The sequence below is a fragment of the Coffea eugenioides genome, chromosome 1 (genome assembly GCF_003713205.1).
Source record: "Coffea eugenioides isolate CCC68of chromosome 1, Ceug_1.0, whole genome shotgun sequence".
In the NCBI taxonomy this organism is placed as follows: Eukaryota; Viridiplantae; Streptophyta; class Magnoliopsida; order Gentianales; family Rubiaceae; genus Coffea; species Coffea eugenioides.
In genome coordinates this window covers 51,219,954-51,242,290 of record NC_040035.1, presented here as the reverse complement: position 1 = coordinate 51,242,290, position 22,337 = coordinate 51,219,954, and the positions used below count along the sequence as shown (strand labels likewise).

The window sequence follows — 22,337 nt, the reverse complement described above, 5'->3', positions numbered from 1 at the left end:
TAGCAATAATGATCTATAGTTATCCCATCCTTAGTCCTCATCTCAATCCCAAAAGTTCAGCTAGAAGATTGGAAGTTATTCCTAATCTTTTACTGATCCGATGGTCCAAAATCCATATCAATTCCTTATAACTCCAGCAACTCCAAGAATGCTTTTTAAACCCTACCAGTGATAAGTTTTCAAAAGCCATCCCTAGGACGAGTCTCTATACAATCATAACCTCATATTTTTCCCTAGTTATGGTCTGCCTGGGTTCTAAAAAGGAGTAATCAAAGGTATTCAAAAGAGGAGAGGATTGAGGTTTGCCAACATAAAAAGATTAGATTTGTTTTGATGATTCAATAAGGACCAGCCAGTGAAAGAAATCACAATGCCCCAAAGAACTCGAAAAAAGGGGAAGGGTTTTCTGCTAGGTATGTTTTTTTTTTCATTCATTCCTCACGGTTTAAATGATGATCAATACCAATCTCCCAAGACAAGCGTCCATGTAATAAAATCAGTAAACAAAATAACTTGTCAATTTAACTTGAGAGAAGAAATCATACAATCGAAGCATTTTTTTTCATTGTACAATTAGAACGGTTTAATTAATTAAAAATAAAATATATGATCCGTCCTTATATACAACTTCACATGAACATTAAACTATTCTATTTTATATCTTTTCAATTGAAATTTCAATTTTTATTTATAAATTTGAAGTGAATAATATGAGTACGATGTTAAATTTCGATTATTTACATTTTTTCTAAGTGTTATTGCTGTTAATAAAGAATGTTAATGATTTATATTATTCAATTATCTTAGATTAGTTGTTTAGTTGTCAATTGAAATTCAATTGATAAATTGATAAGACCTTAGTCTAGTGACTAAGGTTGAGATTCCAAGAAACTCTTGCCCCTTCCCACTTCTTAAATCTTACATGTTACTAATAAAAATAAAAAAATTAATTAATAGACATAGTTGATTTTTTATTCTAGCTTTTGTTTTTGTATTTCCTCATATTGATAAATTATACATATGCTTCGTGATATTTATATCAAGATTCATCAAATGAATATGGATATCGAGTCTTTTCTTATATATTTCTCTAGGAGCATCTATTTTTGATATTGATATTTTCTAGACTCTTAAAATTGCAGCTAATGCAATTGGTTTACATTGCTTTGAGTACTTGCTTTAAGTAAGATACTATGATGCATACAAGAATTGGAGATGGAGTACAAGGATTACTAAATAGTTTTATACAAGGATTTGTTTATTTTTATTACCAACATTATTGAGATTGAATCATTTGAAACGTTTCATATTTTTAATTACTACTACAATTAAATTGACATAATTTTAATTGAAAGATAGAAGGATAACTTAGGTATAATAAAATCTAAGACCAAAAAGTGCTTATAGTCTATGTAGTAATACAATAAATAATAGATAGAGAGATGGAGTCAACAAAATTATCGTACAGATTTGAGTCAACACAACTTTCGTACAGATTTGAATTAGTTTCTGATTGCTCAAGATTTGTTTGTACCTTAATCTTTGACGGGTTCTCAACATGGATTCACTGTTGCATCAACTTCTGGTCGTCATGCTCGTTGGTTCTTATATTTATGTACTCTTATTTTCAAGGGAACTTGGTCAAATTAATCTTTGAAAGCTTGCATCAAATTCCTCAAAAAATCTTTTGACTTTTCTTCCATCTCTTGGACTAGGATTTCATTTTTCCTGGGATTGTATGTGACTTCACTTGATCCCCCAAGAGGTTTTGCTGGTTCCTGAGAATAGAACAAAGTGCTTGTTGTAAATGCTATCTCGGTTCGTTCCAGTTACATAAAACCAAATTTTGGACCACCAAAAAATACTTGGAGGAGAAGAGGAAGGAGAGAGAGCCTACGATACTGTTACAGGTTTTGATAATTTAGAAAAATATTCTAAGAAGAAAAGCTAAGCTGTTAGAATTTAGGAAAAGAACAAGTTAGTATTGTAGTAACGAATTGCACCTTAATACACTCATATCTTGCTGCTGTAGAGAAGAGGCAAAAGAGAAGGTAATTATGTGTTCTTTCTTATTGTACATACATATTACATTTAGTTATCTAGCATAGAAGTGTTGAAACGAAAATCTAAGGAGTGTAAAGCTCCTTTTTTTTTTCGTCTGCAAAAACAACTATCTAATCTACTCATACTCTTACTATCGACGGAGTCTAAAGAGGTTTGTATAGTTAAGGGGTGAACGATCATATTAGATAAGTGCATTACTACACTCTCTGAATTTTTTAAGAACAAGAAGTATAACGCTTCTCGTGAGATGCACTTGGAGGGATTTGAACCCCAACTTAGTGTACGGAGAAGTTTTAAAGGGCGTCCCTGACCAATGGATCAAGACCTAATGGTTAAATCTAAGGAGTATAAAGTTAGTTGAAATTCTATTGAACAGACAGGTTCTGCTCTAAACAGCTTTCATTTGGCATTTTATTAAGTTTAAAATTAGGCATGTTTTTGAGTCTTTGCTTAAAAAATTGTCTTATTCCCTTTTTACACATTCAAATGAAGGGATATCTAGTAACAAACCGTTAGCCAAAAGGTAAAGGAACTTGTCAAGATTACCTGTGGGCTTATTTCTGGCATACTTAATTCTTGAGCTTGAGCTATCTTGTTTGCAAAAGCAATTGGAGCTTCATTGTCGTAGAGCTCCTCAGACCCTTCATCTTTCTCTTTCAACATTCTGGAACTGGATTCATTCATCGGTTTCAATTCACTTGATGTTGATTCAGGACAACTTGAGCTTCTTTCACGACTACTTTCACGAAAATTTCCAAGTTCATAATATCCCCTTTCACTTTCATGATCGCCACATTGACTCCTAAATCCACTATAGTTGGCTTGCTCAGTTGATGCTGTTGAAAAATTTTGCAGATCAGTTTGTCCCCTGTCATATTCATGAACTAGGCATTCATTTCCAAGTCCATTGTTGGCTTCCAAGGCAGAAGTTGTTGAAAGATTTGAGGATTCCTATCAAGTATAATTAGCTGCCATCAACCAATCTTGTTTCTGACAGGCAAGTCTTGTAGACATATACTAGTTTGGAGTCATTGAAAGGGCTAGGAAAAAGAGAGATATCCAGGCAAAGAATTCTAATTACTGTGTATAAAGGAGCTAGCACACATGAAATGCATTATTAATCAGGAACTTCCAGTAATCATATTTTGAATTACATGATTGCATAAGAAACAAATCAAATAGAACAACAAACTTCTTAAATTGCATTTTTGTTCTTGATGACTGACCTGCAATACGGCATCCCTACCATGTGAGATACAAGATGTTGTATCCTCCACAGCCAATGATGTGGTAACTGGTGCACTCAAAGGCAAACTTTCTCCTCTTGCATCATTCAGGATATTACTAGTTTCTGCCATTGGTGTTCCAAACTCTTCATGCATTTCGTCAGTATAGTGGGATGAAGAGCAGGGATCAATTGAAAATTTGGGTTGCAAAACTGATCTAGGAGACAAGGGTATAATGGAAGGAACTTGCCGAACCAGTAAATGTGGCAGTAATCGTGATACTTGGCGACCATTGTATCTCTCATTAACTCTTGGGAATCCTCTCTCTGCTGTCTGTTGTCCACCTTCATTATCTTGATTTGATTCTTGAGCGTCATGCTCCTCAACTGCCGTGGCCATGTCCAAGTTTCCATACTGTGAAATATCAATTGATTCTTCTCCAGAATCTTCAGAGGTTCCAACATTGTCATCTTCCCCAATTGCTTCATAATATGCAAATATCTCATCATGCTCTTCCATCATTTCTGCTTGGTCTCCAGTATACCCAATATATGTTGGACTACTCGTCAAAGACCACTCTGCGTGTGCCATTCCACCTTCTTGTATCCAACCATCAGTTCCACTATCTTTGTCTCCAACACTGAAGTTCTCGGCTCTGCTATTTTCGGGCAGATTTGAATCATCATGACCGCAAGTCCTCTTCACCTCCTTCTCAATATTCTGAGAGAAATAGGATTGTTGATGGTCCATATGACACGAGAAATAATAAGTTTTAAGTACCTAACATTGTATCTCTATGTCTTTGTTTGTGTATGATTCAAGCATCAATCTATACGAGATGTTTAGATCTCAATTATTAACAAAAAACCAAGAAAAGACTGCAAACTTACAAAATGATAGGACAAATGCTGAAGGATGGCAATTGGGATGGGTGCACACAAGAGAAACTGATAGGGGTACCACCCCGCCACCCGTTAAAAAAATTTAAAAAATATATATAATATATTTAATTTAATTAGTTATAAACTTATAATAATGATATTATTAGTTATAAATATTATATTATGCATATTAATATATATATATATAATATGATTAATATTATCAATTATACTAATAATTGTATATGTATACTAATAGAAATTATTAATTAATTATACTAAATTTACTAATACATTTATACTAAATTTCTAATTATACTTAACACTATATTTTTTTTTCTAAAAAAAAAAACACAATAACAGTGGGTAGAACATGCCCCGTTGCCATTCCTACAAATGCTGAGCATAATTACAACCTAACGCAATCTCAAATTAGTGAGTAAAGTCAATAAAAGAATATAATGTACGTATTGATCCCAATGATATTTGGATCAGAAGTAGAACATGGTTAATTCAACGTCATAAAATGACGGGCAAAAGCTAGAATGTCGATGTTATGGTTTTCTCTCCAAGTGATTTCATCTCACTCCATCTAATGCTGAAAAGGGAAAAAAAAAAAGAAAAAGAAAAAGAAAAAAGAAGACTTACCTCTGGCTTCTCAGCAACACCACTCTTAGAATCACAAGTAATAGGCTTTCGGTAATTCTCTTCACTGCTGAAGTTGAAACCTGATGGACGGTCTTGGCTTGCATCAGGTAACTCAGCATTTGAAGTTAACTGTGTAAGTGGCTTAGGGGCTTTTTCCGTCATTTTCCCTGCCGATGCAACAGGCTCCTCAGAACTTCTGGTGTTTGACACTTCTACGGTGCCAATTTCGCTAACCTCGTGTATGTCCTTTAATATTGATTCCTTTTCATCTCCTCCCCCACATTGATGTGGTGATGCAGCCGATATGTCTTCACTGCTAGAGGTGATTTCTCCTTCCATGCTTCCTTCAGAAATTCGATTTTCATCATGGGATGAGATGCTCCCATCGACTGTTAATGGAGGTGAACTAATTTCGGAAACCTCAACCTGCAAGTCTGAAGAAATGGAATAAGTAGGGGTATGACTGCAAGCCTTGTCAGCAAAGAAGTGTCCCTCCATTCTGTTGTCATGCAACATGGATGGACCGGAGTTAATTAAATCATGCTCCATCTCACTTCTGCTGTCCCACTTTGCGGAAATGTTTCTAGAAACTGGAGATGACAAGGATTTTAGGATTGCATCTTTATCTACTCTTGGAAATTGTTCTTCCTCTTCGGACGACGATGCAGTGCTGGACTTGCCACTTAAATCGTCAGACGGCATCCAGATTGTCTTTTCTTCAGAATTTTCTTCTTCCTGATGACCATCTACTAATTCTTCTCCCTGTTCAGGGCTCTGGATGTGTTCTTGGGCGTAACTATGATCTCTAACCATGTTTGAGTTAGACTTTGGTGGTTGAGATGTCTCAACTTCAATTATCTTCTCAGTGTCTTTTTGATCTGCATCCAAACAGTTAAATATTGATTGAGTCATATGATTAGAAACCAATGTTATATTGCATCGTCTTTCTTGTGTGTGTGTGTGTAGATTTTTGTTCGTGTGTGTGTGATTGGTTAGGGTAGCATTTCACCTAATTGGCTTTCTAACTCGGAGTTCTCATGTTGTTCAGAACCCCTCTCCCTCTCCTTGAATGCAGAGTCATAAAATTGAGATGCGTCTTTTCGATCTTGCTTTGATCCTCCTGGGAAGGAAGACTCTAAGCTAGAGCTCTCATGTCTGCTGAACAGATCCTTCTGGTGCAGTGGCAGGAACTCTTGATCAAAACTACCACCTGTAAGAATTGGTTTCTCTTCCTGTGGATCATAAGGAATGTCAAAAGGGTTGTGCATTGGTACCAAGATAGAAGGAGCTGAGCCGGGCATGGGAGAAAACCGGCCTGATGGAGGGTTGAGGATAGAAGGATTATGTCTTGGTACCATTAAAGGGGTAATATGACCAAAAGGCGCACTGTTGTCCATGTTCATCAGTGTCTTTCTTACCTGAAGGCTCAACAATTTGCGTGCTCTTCGCCTTGCAATTAAGCTCTCCAACCTCCTGTTTCTCTCAATCTCAGAAATTCCGACATCCATCAGATTCTTCTGATCATCCTCATTCCACTGCACAGCCTTGTTATTTTCCTCTTTATCACGCTCATCATCTTCCCCTTCTGTGCCTTCTGAACTCTCTGTCTCTATCTCGCCTCTCTCGCGATCAAGCCTCTGAGACCCTTCATGGGATTGAATGCGAAATTCAGGTCTTAAATCTCGCAGACAATTGGAGGAAGAACATTCAGCGTGGACAACTAGAGAATCCACTTCCACCTCTCGAATTTCTTTCGGTTGTTGTTCTATTATAGCACTTTTATCAACCGTACCATGGTTAAAGGTTGATGAGAAAACGGTGCTTTTCTCCTCCTCGCTTGTTTGCGAGTAATCATCCCTGCTTGTCTCTCTTGATCTTCTTCGTCTAACAGATCGGGCATGCACATCATTTTTGACAAGTCTACTCGTCCTAACAGGTTTTGCGCCATCGCTAGCATTCTTCTCGTCTCTTTTGGGATTCTTGGCATTGCCAAATCTATAATATAATTTAGCGGTTGAAACAACTATGCAGACAAATGTAGACAAGTATATCACCAGCCAAAAGAGCGAGGGATTACATGCATAAAGAAGTCCAAGGAATATCAAAGTAGATGAAACATATGGGTGAGTTTTCACACAGTTCCAAACAAATCTGATCGAAAAGTAAAGAACTTTTAGCATGCAAACTTGAACGTCCTTCCTGCTAATAGCCATTTCTATTTCTGGGAAAATTTCGCCTTTTCATGCAAAGCTTTTTCTGTTCTCAAATGGTTCAATAACCCTCGGAGGAATAAATCCAATATCCCAATTGTCGACCGAATAGATGAACCAAAGGAAATAGGAAAAGAAAAGGGGAGAGACAGAGAAAGGGGGGGAAAATAGCACGATTACTCCAAAATTTTTTTCAAGTGACCACACAAGAGTTTGTTATGAAAATGAGAAACACTATGAGAAGGCAATGAAATTAGTGTGGATAGAAAGAATTCGTTGGCTTTGCCTTTAAATTCGAGGCCGATAAATGAAAGAATTTTGAAAATCTTTCTTTGGTTGACAGCTACTTTGGCTCCTTTCTTTGAGGCCATTGCTTATGTACTCATCATCCTATTTTCGTGGTAACTAAACTATACACTAGAAGAAGAGCACAGGAAGGCAGTCGCGGAGATAGACAGCGAATGCGGTTTTAGCAAATGATGATATATTATTGATCGGATATCCCCTTTCCTACTTCACTCATATATTTTTTCCATCCCTACTGTACTGTTGTAGCAGTGCATGTTTTGAGGATAGATTCAGCTTTTGCAAATTAAATCCACTTTGTACGTAATTTAATTATGATCAAGGTAAAATTAGTACTAGTTTGGGAGATAATACATAAAACTTGAATTAATTATTGATGTCTGGAATAACAAATTAAGTTGGCACATTTTCATCCAAAATTTCCTTCTGAATCATTATGACGGGAATATATTATACTGCTGTTTTTGACGGCTACACCTCACTAAACGGGAAGAAGTATCAGCAAATGTGTTATAACTCAAAATTACTTGGTCTCGAGTTTAAAGGTAAGTGGGTTGTCCTTTTTTGTCAAAGCCAAGAAATGACTTTTGATAATTTTACAAACCTTAACCCAGCAAGAAACCACAAAAGCGGGCAACTTTTATGGTTCCTGCAGCCAACTTTTATGGTAAGTGGGTTGTTCAAAAACCAAATTTGTGTCGGTCACCGACCGCAACACCTTGACCGTGACTCTTGAAGGCGCGCTTTCGTAATCTGCAGCAACCACGCCTTGATTCCACTACTCGCAACCTATGAAGGCTCTCTTAACAGTACGAGCTTATTGTTTTTTTTTTTTTCACAGTGATAATATTTTTATAATCTACTCGAAAATACTATTGGAGGAAGTCATTCAAAATAACAAGTCACAAATACAACCAAAACTTGAAGTTTTGATGATGACCAACAGATCAAATGGTTGTTGGCGTAATACGAGCCTATTGAGAAATGCGCTTGCTTTCAACTGATGAAGGGGGAAAAAAAGTTAAGAAAAAGAAAACCTTTGTTTTTATTTTTGAGGAAAAAGAAAACCTTTTTTCACGCAAACAAATGACTAAGAACGTACACTGAGACGTTAAATCCCGAGGCCAACGGTGATACATGGCGGTGGACATGCACGCTAATTCAACTCTATATATATAGGTTTGTTTGGATTGGGTTTTATTTCTCCAAATTTATTTGCTTACATCATCATTACAATTTCCAATACATCTTTTTACCTACCCAATTATCTTTTTATCTCACATACATCACATCACAAAAAGTGCTACAGTAAAAATATCTCTAATAATTCACAATCCAAACAGAAAAATGATAACGATGACTTTATTTTTCTCCTTAAGCGAAAAATGTAGTTGTATTTGGTTCTCCAGTAGTTTGTCATTGATTCTTTCATAATCAATTAACGGTTTCTTTTAAATTTTTCATAGACCACATGATTAATTAATATACAAGCCCACGAGAAAGAATGCATTCTTGGTTTGTAGATTCGTGAGATTGTGAAAGTTTCACTTCAATCACTACTACATAGAAAGTCAGAAGAAATTCGAAATAACTCCATTTATTCACGTATGTATCTTGTCTATTACACGTGCCATGAGATAAGATTTTATCATTTCATGGGCCATGGCAGACGACCGTATGGAAGACGAAAGATTTTTGAGAATATTTCCAACCTTGAATATCCAAACCTGAGAAAGAAAAGAGCGGACCAACAAACTGGCAATCAAATTCCACCGCTGCCTCTCCACAATTATTCTAAAAATGTCTTCACATTTTTTTTCCCCGTAGCTAATCCAGGAAAACTTCTTCACACTTTGTTTGGATTGCTTCATATTTCCCCAATTTTATTTGCTTACATCATCTTTACAATTTCCAATACACCTTTTTATCTTCCCAATATCTTTTTATCTCACATACATCACATCACAAAAAGTGCTACAGTAAAAATATTTCAAATAATCCCAAATAACTTACAATCCAAACAGACGTTTAAAACAATTTGTTAGATACAAGAGATGATGGCCCTCGCCATGCTAAAAATCCAACTCAGGCAAAGGCAACTTGTGGTCGTCAAACAATCCTCCACTCCACAAAATGTCAATAACAGCAAACCAACAAAATCTGCCCAAGTTATCCTCACAATCCATTTATTAGCACAGGATTGTAAATGCAAATTAGTTGATTTGATAAGGTCAAATCACTCCAAAAAAAAAAAAAAACAAATGCATTCGAGTCTTACTATTGATGTAAATACTGCATTGATATTCGTTGATTGATAAGGTAAGTCAAGAAGTCAATATGATATATTTAAATTACGCTGCCAATATAAATATTGATATTAATAATGTATTGACGGATGATTTATGAATATCTATTAATAGTGTATTGATAAATGATCCTAGAAATTCGTCTAATATCTTGACTCGCAGTATCCAATTTTTTCCCTTAGAGGGAAAAAATTAGCACGCCCTCTCCCCCGATCCTTTGCACGCTACCACCACAGTTTAAACGCATAAATACAGATCAAGATTATAAACGCCCTAAGATTTTTATTTAAATGCGACATGCCCAAACAAACTAACAAAAGAGGGGTATCACGAAATATATATATATATATATATAAGTAGTATTAACTATTAACCCATGGTCTAATTCTACAGCCGGAAACCGTCTCTCCCGGCAATCCAACGGCCTACACCTCCTTTTCAATCTCACCTCCACGATTAAATAGATTCTCTCAAACTTTGGATCGTTTACCCTCTTCCCTTTCTCTCCCTCTCTCTATTTGCTGTACGTATACACACATATGGTTTCTGTGTTTTCACTTTGATAACCTCTGCTTCTTCTTCTGGGCTCGGATATGGCCGCTCCGCTCGAACCTTTACGACCCATTATTCACAGTCAAATTTCCATCAACTATAATCCTAATCTCAAATATTTATATCATCACAGTTTCTTGTGTAACAGATACGGAGCGATAAACACAAATTTGTTTTCCTTCACGCTCAATTCGACGTCGTGTCGAGCTCAATCTAGGTCTTCGTTCGAATTCTATCCGATAAATCTCTGGGGAGTTTGTTCCAAGCTCCAAAAGCTCAGAGATAGTGTCAGAGTTCGGGCCAATAGTTCTTGTGAGCACGACACCGATTCTGCTGATAAAGGGGAAACGAAAACTAGTGAAACCAGAAGTGGTTCGACTCCGGGCCCGGGTTCTGGGTCCGGTACTGGTTCTTCGAGGAGGGAGAAGCAAGGGAAAGGGAATTGGTGTTGGTCCAAGGGGAACAATAAATGGCAATGGCAACCAATAATTCAAGCACAGGAAATTGGGGTTTTGCTGTTGCAATTAGGTATCGTTTTGTTTGTCATGAAGCTGCTTCGCCCTGGGATTCCCTTACCTGGTTCGGAGCCTAGGCCTCCGACTTCGTTTGTGAGTGTTCCGTATAGTGAGTTTTTGACTAAGATTAACAGTAATCAGGTGCGGAAGGTGGAGGTTGATGGGGTCCATATAATGTTCAAGTTGAAGGGTGCTGAGTTGGGTGTTGCGGGGAGTGAGATGAATAGTAAGTTGCAGGAATCAGAGTCCTTGCTGCGTAGCATGAGCCCCACGAAGAGGGTGGTGTACACGACTACAAGGCCGAATGATATCAAGACTCCATATGAGAAAATGCTGGAGAATGATGTGGAATTTGGTTCCCCAGATAAGAGGTCTGGAGGGTTCATGAATTCTGCATTGGTAAGCTTTTTGGTGTTGTTCTTCGGACCAAATACTGTATCTGTGGTGATTTCTGCTTGTTTATGGACACATACAGACACATAGATGATGATATTGGATTGAAGACACCATCCATGTGGATGCTCACTTGTTGAATGTGGACTCTGCGTATTCATTTATATGATCTAAACTAGAGCTATCACCCTCGTTATGTCTGTCGCTATTGTTGTATTTAGAGGATATTTCTGCTCGTGGTACTGTTGTCGGGGTGATATTAAATGACTGAGGGTTGCAACTTCAATTTTACGAATCATCGTGTGAGAGAGGACACCAATGATAACAAATAGGAAGTAAAATCTTTTGGCAGAACCGGGAAATTTTTAATTGTTTGAGTTTGTGACATCCTTCTTTTAGCAGAGCCGGCCCTTCCTGCTATATCACTAACGTGCTACAACTTGTATTCCAAATGTCACCACCCACATTCCAAAATGCCAGTAGGCGCTGTGCTTGTTCTTGCCTTTATCAATCATGCTTTCTAGGTTATTGTCTATTATAGCAAATTTCTTAGGTCAACGTGGAATTGCAGTTTACACTGTCCTCAAAATTTTGAAACTGATTCTATGATGTATAACTTTTTCCTGCTTCATTGCAGATAGCTTTGTTCTATATTGCTGTGCTTGCAGGTCTTCTTCATCGGTTCCCTGTAAGCTTTTCTCAGGTGTGAATCTTGATACCTTATTCATCTATTCTCTGAATTTTAATTCTAGGGCTGAGGATTAGACTGATTTCTTTATGCCTTCATTCAGCATACAGCAGGGCAGCTTAGAAACCGCAAGTCTGGCGGTTCTGGTGGTTCCAAAGTATCTGAACAAGGGGAAACAATTACTTTTGCTGATGTTGCAGGTGTTGATGAGGCTAAGGAAGAACTTGAAGAAATTGTGGTACTGTAAACGTTCTTCTGATTTTCAATATGATGTTGCACATGGGGAACACTGATTTTAATTCTAGTTGGACTTTCTTTACTATACAATCTTTATCTGCTCTTTTATACAGGAATTTCTCAGGAATCCTGATAGGTACATACGACTTGGTGCACGTCCTCCGCGAGGTGTACTCCTGGTGAGACTGACCTCTGAAGAATTAGTAAAGAACTTCATTTTTATGATTTCAGGATACAATGATTTTGCGGCCTGAAGTTTCATTGCACTTCGAGTTCTATGCGTGTTATTTTCCTTCTATATGGTTGACCAGAAGAAGCAGTCCTTTTCCTTTAATTACAGAGATATCCCCATGCATAACTAAACTGTATTTTAGTATTTTGGCTTTGAATTGGAGCATAATACTCTTCTCTGTTGTCAAAATTGTTGTCTGTTAAGTTTTAAATGGTCTAGTTGTTCTAATTTATGGTCGACTAACTAGCTATACTCTTTCCTTCTAAATTATATCATCATTACTAAGGCATTCATTTTGTATCACTGTGTTTTTCCTTTTGATTTTGGTTTATCAGTTGTAAGTACACTTATCATTTTCTTACAGGTGGGTCTGCCTGGGACAGGTAAGACACTTTTAGCAAAGGCTGTTGCTGGGGAAGCTGAGGTACCCTTCATTAGTTGTTCAGCCAGCGAGTTTGTAGAACTTTATGTCGGTATGGGAGCGTCCCGTGTCAGGGACCTTTTTGCTCGAGCAAAGAAAGAAGCACCATCAATAATATTTATAGATGAGGTTTTTTCCGCTCACCCTTTCATCTAGCTCTGTCTTTTACCTGTCCATGGTTTCGCTTTCTCTATATATGTCTAGTAAGCATCTTGCTGTCCTAGGTCACATTAGATGATCATTTACGATATTCTTGATTTGCAGATAGATGCTGTAGCAAAAAGCCGTGATGGTAGATTTCGCATTGTCAGCAATGATGAGAGAGAACAAACATTGAATCAATTGCTCACAGTAAGGTTTTAGGAAGGTGTTGTTCCTGCTTGACAGATATATTTTGCTTGTTTGGGTGGATTAATGGGTTAGAAATTTGCTGCAGGAAATGGATGGATTTGACAGTAACTCAGCCGTGATAGTTCTAGGAGCAACTAACCGGTCAGATGTCTTGGATCCGGCGCTTAGGCGGCCTGGGAGGTTTGATCGTGTGGTTATGGTTTGTAAAATGTTCCTATGCTATATTTTAATACTAGGTTGTTGAAGTTTAACGTAGACCTACCATTAGAGTTGCCTCAGAAATGAGTCATTAGGTCATATTTTCTTTTGCTTCAGGTGGAAGCACCTGATAGGACTGGAAGAGAAGCCATTTTGAAAGTTCATATTACTAGGAAAGAGCTTCCTCTTGCAGAGGATGTTGATATTGGTGATATTGCTTGTATGACAACTGGTTTCACTGGGTAAATCGTTCTCCTTTTCTGATTTAATTAGGATTTTGGACATTCTCGTTCTGTTGTCTAACTAAATTTGTCAAAACTTAGAAACTGATGTTCTATTTTTGTGCATTGTACAGGGCAGACCTTGCAAACCTGGTAAACGAAGCTGCTCTGTTGGCTGGAAGACAATCAAAACTGGTTGTGGAGAAAATTGATTTTATTCAAGCTGTCGAGAGGTCAATAGCGGTTAGTTGTTTCCTGCTGTCAGCCTTTCTCGTGTACTTTTGGCTATGTTAGTGAATAACAAAATACGGTACCTTGGCTACCTACACATGTCAGTCTATGCTCGGCTTGTGCCTGTCTGTTTCTCTTCCTTGGCCCTGGTAGTGGGGAAAGGGATATGCAATCAGCGCCTGCTGATTTATTATATTTCACTGAGTGTGATAGTGGTTAATTTTAGCACTAATGTTGAGCTGTGCTTTCTTTGTTGTGAGATTATATAGTCTTATGTCAATCTTACAGGGAATTGAAAAGAAGACTGCAAAGTTACAGGGTGGTGAAAAGGCTGTAGTTGCTCGACATGAAGCTGGTCATGCAGTGGTTGGAACTGCTGTTGCAAATCTTCTTTCAGGACAGCCGCGGGTGGAGGTAAATGTTACAGTAGTACTGTAAAAGTCTCTCCCTCGACAAAAAAATTTGTGTATGTCTTTGTGTCTGTGCCTGTGTGCCAATTTCCTTTTCTGTGGGACTCCTCAGGTGCGTTAGGTTCTGATAAGCATTTTTGTTTTTCAGAAGCTGAGCATTTTGCCAAGATCTGGAGGGGCCTTAGGGTTTACATATATTCCTCCAACCAATGAGGACAGATATTTGCTCTTCATTGATGAGTTACGGGGACGTTTGGTTACTCTTCTTGGTGGACGTGCAGCTGAAGAGGTAATATACTCGGGACGTGTATCTACTGGTGCACTTGATGACATACGGCGAGCAACTGACATGGCTTACAAGGCAGTTGCTGAATATGGTCTGAATGAGACCATAGGTCCTGTTTCATTGGCAACTCTTTCTGGTGGTGGAATTGAAGATGCTGGGTCCATGCCTTGGGGAAGGGATCAGGTCCTCCAGATTGTACATAAATTTTTGACATTTTCTAGTCTTGCTCTACTTCTAGCTGAAATTCATTTTCTTTAACATCAACAGGGGCATCTTGTTGGACTTGTCCAAAGAGAGGTTAAAACACTGCTGCAATCTGCTCTCGAAGTGGCACTCTCAGTTGTGCGTGCCAATCCTACCGTTCTGGAGGGACTAGGGGCCAAGTTGGAAGGTGCTTTCGTGAATTTTTTTCCTTTATACTTATAGAATTTGTATGAATATGCCGACACAAGTTATGATCAAACCATTTCACTATATTAACTCAACTAATTGATGCAGTGAAAACTTAAAATGCGGAAGGGGGGAGGGAAGTAGGAGATAATGGGCTTTTTTTTTCACACGTGTGTGTGTTTGTGAATCCGTATTTTTTCCAGGCTTGAATTAAAGGGTGGGTGGGTGGCAGTGTTGGGAAGGGTAAGAAATTTGCGCTGTTTTTCACTGGCAAGGTGTGAGAACTGCTAGGTATACTCATGCCAAAAGTAAGTGTCATTATTGTGAAGGGATGGCAGATGCTAAATAGTTTTCTCGATCCTTTTTTTTCCCCTTCTTCAGAAAAGGAAAAAGTGGAAGGTGAAGAGCTGCAAGAATTGTTGAAATTAGTTGTTGCGCCAGCAGAGCTCACATACTTTGTTAGGGGCAAGCAAGGGTCACTTCTTCCACTGCAAACAGGTCCTCGATGACAAAAGTTGCTAAATCGTGGTCCCTGTATTTGGTTCATGATTTAATTGATCCATTCTCCCATCTCGAGCAGATGAAAGGGTAGGACTTAGTTTGGTTGGAGTTAACTTGCCTGCGCAACCTCATATATTTCCATAAGGTAATTGGTTTCGCTTTAGTTTCCACCCCTGGCCTCCATAATTGTACCCTTTGATAGCTTGTGCAGAAGGCAACCGTGAGATATCTGACTATACCAGGACGGCAGACTGCTCGTGTGTCCTGTATCTATGGATTGAGAGAAAAGTGGCACATGATTGTCGTGGCAACTTTGTTTAGTTTCTGTTGTACATGCAGCTTTGTTTAATAAGTACTCGACAACTCTTAACTAATGATACCAATGTATATGATGTTGATTCCCCAAGCCATAGGATTGTTCCACATCATCCTAGTAATATTTGAGCAGAACAAGGTGGTGTAGTCAGCAATCTGGGAATAGTTCCTGTAACTGTAATTTGATTATACTTGGTTAGTGCACAAAGTTAATGAATCAGTCAATAAAGCTTACTGCGCTTTGTTCTACTTTGTTAAAAGCAAGAAAATGGAAGAAGTTTAGCTGCAGATGAATTACTTTGCAAGTAGTATGAAAGGCTTTTCATCTTCATCTATAAAAGAAATAGATTTGCAGGGGTGGAGTTGATCTCATCGTACTTGCTGACATTCAGGGCTTCTCAGCTCTACGAGAAACAGGTGTACGTGGGGTAGAGCTCTATGATACTTGGCGACATTCACAGGATGGAACTCGTTGCGCGTCAGTGTCAAAATTCCAAGTTTTTGATTCAAAATTCGCAGGTTATGGCAGAAATTTCGCGAATGATCTTATTCACCACCGTATGTATCTTTGATAAGAGATTTCCGGTGGACTATCAAGTCATAATAATAATGTGTCTAGCATCCCATATCTCTGTGTTTAAGCTGAGACAGGTGGAATCAGGTACTGATTGGGTGTTCGGATGGGATGGATCCACTCTTGCAAGCCCACATTTTGTTAAATTTTGCTCCCAGTCACCATTTTTAATGAATTTCTTTCAACGGTATAAATAATGTAGAGATTATTATTATGGCTTGTAATGTGCCTGGAAGAAATTGGTGGGGTTCGGGAGCTAAAGCAGAATATATTATTGAACGTGATGAGGCTGGAGATTCAAACACGCTGATATTTTCAGAGGAGACGAAATATCAATATGTTGCTTTCTTTCTGAAGTTGGGTGACTCTCTTTGCCAGTGGACAGTCCTGTGGAAGGAGAAAAAAGAAAAAGAAGAGGACTGGAGAAGGTGTGTGGACGCTTGAATTTTTGTTGTCCATCATCATCATATCATATCATTATCCGTCTGGACGACATCTCTTTGTATAATTTACTAAGCCTTGCTGAGAAAGGGTTGTTGAAGTTCTTAATATTTGGATTTTCTTTTTCGGACTACGATATTAATTATATGTCAAATAGTAATAACTTCCACGCAAAAAACAAAGAGCTTACAAACCAAATTTAAACTCGCATTTCTTTTTATATATTTTTCTTTGACTGACCTAGTTTTTCATTGAAAGGAGTACACACATTCGTTGTCTCCTCCACTTTTTTTGAACATAATGATGCGAATTGGGTTTTAATGAGTTCAAATATGCAACGTCAAGTAATTCCCTTTCTCGATCCGAGAAATGCATTGTTAGAACTGGATTGAATTTCAATACTTACTCTCTTTTTTTCTTGCATATATACATATATGTATGCACTAAAATCTCTTTTAAATCGTATTCCTTTTGCACATATTAGACGAATTCAAATAAGAAATAAATTTTAGAATAAGTTCCGCCTTGCCATCACCTTGTCAAGAAGAAAAATTCGTCAATTCCAAACTTTTATTGGGTGTGAGAATATGTTTCTGTTTTATTCATCAAACTTACAGGGATAGGCTCACGGACTCTTCCTTGGTTGGGCTCCTAGTATAAATATCTAAAACTGCGGGGTCCGGTAGAAAGCCACGTAAGCACTCACTCTTACAATCCTGGCAACGTCGTCCTTTACTTTCCAGTCCTATAAATGGAAAACCCCAAACCCCCACACCACCAAAGACCTCTCATCCGGAGTCTAGGGACTGTGGTCACTCTCACAGAGTGAAAAGAAAAAGGATAAGAAGGCGATCGTACTGTGAGGTTCGTCTTCTTTCAAAAAAATCTTAATTTGTCGTTGAATATCTGCATTTTATGCAAATATATGCAAACGAAATTTACTCCATAATTTTGAATTTCAATAATTCGGTGAAACATGATTTTGTTGAATGTTGTACACTGCCTTTTTTTTTTGGTTTAAACCTGTAATATTTTTTTGTTATTTTTTAAGTTTAAACCCGTAATTGTTATATGCTTCTGCAAAATCATACCCAAGAAGATTCTCTGAGGTTTTGTGGCCACTACAGGCCATCATGTAAGTAAGGAAATTAATTGTAAATTGCTTCAGTCATCCCAATTACTGCTGAAAGTTGTATTGTCTGCACCATAACCTTGCTTTTCCGGAGGCGGAAAACTGTCCTGATTATGCAGTTAACGTGTGTATTATTGGTAATTGTAGTCAACTAATTACTGTCTTCATCCATTTTTACTTATTTATATATTTGTCTTGTCCACTATTAGCCTGTTCAGAGAAATGGCTTCAGTGCAAGCTACTTTGACACCAGCTGCATGCAAGAATGGGAACTATTCTTCCCCGATGAAGTTCTCGAATAGCTCCTTCTTGCCTGGGTTTGATGTGACCGGACAAATTACTGGAATAAGGAAGAAGGATTCATGTTCGACCCTTCTGTCTGGCGTTAGAGCCACTTTAACATTTGATCCCCCTACAACCAATAAGGAGAACTCCAAGCAAAGGAAGCACACTGTGGATCCCAATGCTCCTGATTTCCTCCCTCTCCCATCCTTCGAAGAATGCTTCCCGAGGAGCTCCAAGGAATACACGTGAGTGTTTTGCAAATTCTATGGTATTTGTCAGTGGTCATGATTTTCATATTGCTCTGATTTTGAGATATATTTCTTTCATGCATGTTCAAACTTGTAGGGAGATGACTTGCTAATTTGCATTCCATGTCGTCTATGTATGTGTAATAATGTTTACAATTGACGGTGCAATAAGTATACTTCACAGGGAGGTTACTCATGGACAATCTGGAAATGTACTTAAAGTTCCTTTTCGACGTATCCACCTATCAGGGGATGAACCTCATTTTGATGCTTATGACACCAGTGGCCCCCAAGATATTAACCCCCACAGTGGTAAGGTTATCTGTTACTACTCTTTTCAAGGAATCTTGTTGCTACACTGCAGCAAAAAGGAGAATGACATATTTTAAGTGTTTTGTCCTTTTGGTAACGTACGTTACTTTTGTCTTCTTGATTGGCCAAGATATCATAGTATCAATTAACCATACATGTGTAAACGGTACTGGTGATCAGGTCTTCCCAAACTGCGCAAGGACTGGGTTGATAGGAGGGAGAAACTCGGTGGGCCAAGATACACACAAATGTACTACGCTAAGCAGGGAATCATAACTGAAGAGATGGCATTTTGTGCTGCTCGTGAAAATCTGGAGCCAGAATTTGTGAGGTCAGAGGTTGCTCGTGGCCGTGCAATCATACCGTCAAACAAGAAGCACCTAGAGTTAGAGCCAATGATAGTTGGAAGAAATTTCTTGGTGAAAGTCAATGCTAATATTGGAAACTCTGCTGTTGTGAGTTCTATCGAGGAAGAAGTACATAAGCTTCAATGGGCAACAATGTGGGGTGCTGATACCATTATGGATCTCTCAACAGGTCGTCACATTCATGAAACTCGTGAGTGGATCCTACGTAACTCTGCTGTACCTGTTGGTACAGTACCAATCTATCAAGCACTAGAAAAAGTGAATGGTATTGCTGAGAATTTGAGCTGGGAAGTTTTCAGAGACACCTTAATTGAGCAAGCAGAGCAAGGTGTAGATTACTTCACCATCCATGCTGGAGTCCTTCTCCGTTACATTCCGCTGACAGCAAAAAGAATGACTGGAATTGTTTCTCGTGGAGGTTCTATTCATGCAAAGTGGTGCTTAGCTTATCACAAAGAGAATTTTGCTTACGAACATTGGGATGAAATATTAGACATATGCAATCAGTATGATATATCCTTATCGATAGGTGATGGTTTGAGGCCTGGATCCATTTATGATGCAAATGACACTGCTCAGTTCGCAGAGCTCCTAACTCAAGGAGAATTGACTCGTAGAGCTTGGGAGAAGGATGTACAGGTATAATTTTGATCCCAGGGTGTGCATCAATTTTGGTGATACTTCTTTGCTCCTCTTTAATACACGGTTGAGGTGATATTGTTTGTGATTTGAAATAGTTTATTTCTATCATGGTACTTGTTGTATGAATCTTGATCTCTATACATAACTGGTGCCTCTATCTATTGATTGGAGAGTCACACAGTCTTCTTCATGTTCTTTGCATGGTACATAAGATAGCCGCAAGCCATTTTCCACTAACTGATGCAGTAGTTCTAATCTTCCGTGCTCTCCCTGCAAAAGGTGGATATTTGGTAGTTTTCAGTTGCATTGATGGAATCTTGCTGTTTGTTTTATGGTCATTTGTTTGTTGGCTTATTATTGTGATTAACAGCATGCTACTTGTTATTCAGGTCATGAATGAAGGACCTGGACATATTCCGATGCACAAGATTCCAGAGAACATGCAAAAGCAGCTGGAATGGTGTAATGAAGCGCCTTTCTACACTCTTGGACCCCTGACAACTGATATTGCTCCTGGTTATGATCACATCACCTCAGCAATTGGTGCTGCCAATATTGGGGCTCTTGGTACTGCACTGCTCTGTTATGTGACACCCAAAGAGCATCTTGGCTTGCCTAATCGAGATGATGTAAAGGCTGGAGTTATAGCTTATAAGATAGCTGCACATGCCGCTGATTTAGCAAAAGGGCATCCTCATGCTCAAGCCTGGGATGACGCACTGAGCAAGGCAAGATTTGAGTTCCGTTGGATGGACCAATTTGCATTGTCATTGGACCCCATGACTGCAATGTCCTTCCATGACGAAACCCTACCATCCGAAGGCGCTAAAGTGGCACATTTCTGCTCTATGTGTGGACCAAAATTTTGCTCTATGAAGATCACTGAGGACGTCAGGAAATATGCGGAGCAGCACGGTTATGGAAGTGCAGAGGAAGCTGTTAAGCGTGGGATGGATGCCATGAGTGCTGAGTTCTTGGCTGCCAAGAAAACTGTGAGTGGGGAACAACATGGTGAGATTGGTGGAGAAATCTACCTGCCTGAAACTTCGTGAAGTCTATCAAAATCTGAAGGTAATACTGATTTTACTCTTGTTACGTCCGTCATTCTTTTGATTTCAATAGAAAATGAGATAATGATAAGAAATCTCGTCTTGTGAGACTACGGGCCAATGTCTGTGTGAAATATTAGGTGCAAAATTTCTGCTTACATTTCCCAGTCATGTTTTGTCATCTTAATTAATCTTCAAGAAATCTACATTGCACTTGGTCATCATATAATGAAGAAAAGTTCAGCATGATACATTAGCAAAATCCATATCTAGGGTTTCCTAGCTTTCGTACTCATATTTTACTGTCAGACTCATGATACAAGTGATTGAATTGTTGGAGATTCTTGCTTTAAACATCTGTCTTCCAAGTTACTCTAAAATACCCTTGCTAGATGTTTTATGAGTTGAAACGGATATCTGATTGGTGTCTTTTTGCAGGATAACCTAAAAATTGGGAACTGGCTGTGGACTCCATTGGCATCATCCTACTTTGGCTGGTTGAGATCTTCCGGAGGGGTTAGGATCTCCTTCTTAAGCAATAGGTAAGCATGTAGTTCAGTTTGTTAAATAACTTATGACATTGTCCTTGTGGATGAATGTCTAGACTCTAGGTTGTCTTGATTGTCAGTTAAGAGAATCCTGTCATCATTATCTATTATCTATTCAAAGTATGCTTTCCTTTTCGTTGACGCAAAAAAGCACCAGGGGTGTCTGTACCTGCCGGCACCAGCTATTTTGTTAGGATGTTTGGCAGGACAGGCTGAGAAAGTCCCTTTGAACCTGAACAGGATAATTCCTGCGTAGGGAGCGTGCATTCTCTCTTCCGTTTTTTGTACAGGGATGGAAGTTCATCCTTGATACGGCCTTGCCAATCCATGTGGGATGGGTTTAGCTCCATGGTCAGAACATTTCTCATGCCAGGCAAGTTGACTAGGAAATGATAAACTCCAACATTTGCTGTGCCTTTTTCCCAGCATACAGTTAGCCAAACTCCCTCGATATGTAGGTCGTATACTAAAACCATGTCTTCCCGCTCCATTGAGCCAGAATCAAGAGAAAACCTGAAAATATGTATTTGCTCGAAGTAGCTAAGAAGGAACAAGTGCTAATCCAGTTTCTCAAAAGCCTGAAATTTCTTGGTTAAACAATTCAACTTGAGACTTTGATTTTTCAGTTATTAATATAGAATAGGAAGAATGTATGTTGACAGCAAAAATCATACCACCATGAAGTAATCTGGGAATTCTGCAAATCGTGTCAACCCAACAAAAGGTAACGTCTACTTAGAGTGTGTGTAGATTTACCAATCGTAGGAAGTGTCTTAAAACGAATTTAAAATGTCATGCTGGGGTGAATCTAAAGAGATGTCATACTGGAGCAAGAGAAACAAGGCTGATATTTGCTGGGAGAGAGAGAGAGCTTGTACGTGTGCTGAAAGAAAGAGAGCGTTTACCAACATTTGATTTTGTTCAAATGCTCGGGCTGTATCAGCAAGTCTAGTGATATACCTTTCACTCTCTCTTTATTTTTTTTTCCCCCTTGAGGGTTGCTTTTCTCATGTTCAGAACCCTCCCAGTGCAACAGATGAATTTTGAACGAGGGTTAAACTTTAGCAAGGAGCAGGGAGATGCTCAACGATACGAACATTGGAAACAGTAAACCAAATTAAGCCAAATCCCAACTCAGTTAGGATGGGCAACGCAA

General features: G+C 38.5%; 1 protein-coding gene across 6 annotated transcripts; it reads left to right on the top strand.

The window, feature by feature from the left end:
* The first annotated feature begins 10,027 nt into the window (after window positions 1-10,027).
* On the top strand, window positions 10,028-21,810 carry LOC113778840 (phosphomethylpyrimidine synthase, chloroplastic). 6 transcript variants are annotated; one of them, XM_027324377.1, is made up of 14 exons: window positions 10,043-11,107; window positions 11,739-11,804; window positions 11,893-12,027; window positions 12,140-12,205; window positions 12,623-12,808; window positions 12,944-13,030; window positions 13,116-13,229; window positions 13,346-13,470; window positions 13,584-13,696; window positions 17,950-18,259; window positions 18,447-18,574; window positions 18,755-19,581; window positions 19,974-20,655; window positions 21,072-21,322. In XM_027324377.1, the coding sequence occupies exons 1-13, from the start codon at window positions 10,235-10,237 to the stop codon at window positions 20,634-20,636; spliced, it is 3,693 nt and encodes a 1,230-aa protein (XP_027180178.1). In that variant the 5' UTR covers window positions 10,043-10,234; the 3' UTR covers window positions 20,637-20,655; window positions 21,072-21,322. The 6 variants fall into 6 exon arrangements, 4 of the variants coding, with proteins under 4 accessions (XP_027180147.1, XP_027180178.1, XP_027180155.1 ...); XM_027324346.1 differs by lacking the exons at window positions 17,950-18,259; window positions 18,447-18,574; window positions 18,755-19,581; window positions 19,974-20,655; window positions 21,072-21,322 and adding exons at window positions 13,969-14,094; window positions 14,239-14,559; window positions 14,644-14,767; window positions 15,148-15,831 and having other exon boundaries at window positions 10,028-11,107; window positions 13,584-13,692; XR_003469338.1 differs by lacking the exons at window positions 10,043-11,107; window positions 11,739-11,804; window positions 11,893-12,027; ... (4 more) ...; window positions 13,346-13,470; window positions 13,584-13,696 and adding exons at window positions 17,364-17,461; window positions 21,339-21,810 and having other exon boundaries at window positions 17,939-18,259; window positions 21,072-21,175.
* Window positions 21,811-22,337: the final 527 nt, after the last annotated feature.

What these genes read in the sequence shown, in the direction of transcription:
- LOC113778840 (XM_027324377.1), top strand. Translation starts at nt 10,235, where the DNA reads ATGGCCGCTCCGCTCGAACCTTTACGACCCATTATTCACAGTCAAATT. An exon ending in AAGAACTTGAAGAAATTGTG is followed by an intron (nt 12,028 to 12,139) that starts GTACTGTAAACG and finishes TCTTTTATACAG; the next exon opens with GAATTTCTCAGGAATCCTGA. An exon ending in GGTTTGATCGTGTGGTTATG is followed by an intron (nt 13,230 to 13,345) that starts GTTTGTAAAATG and finishes CTTTTGCTTCAG; the next exon opens with GTGGAAGCACCTGATAGGAC.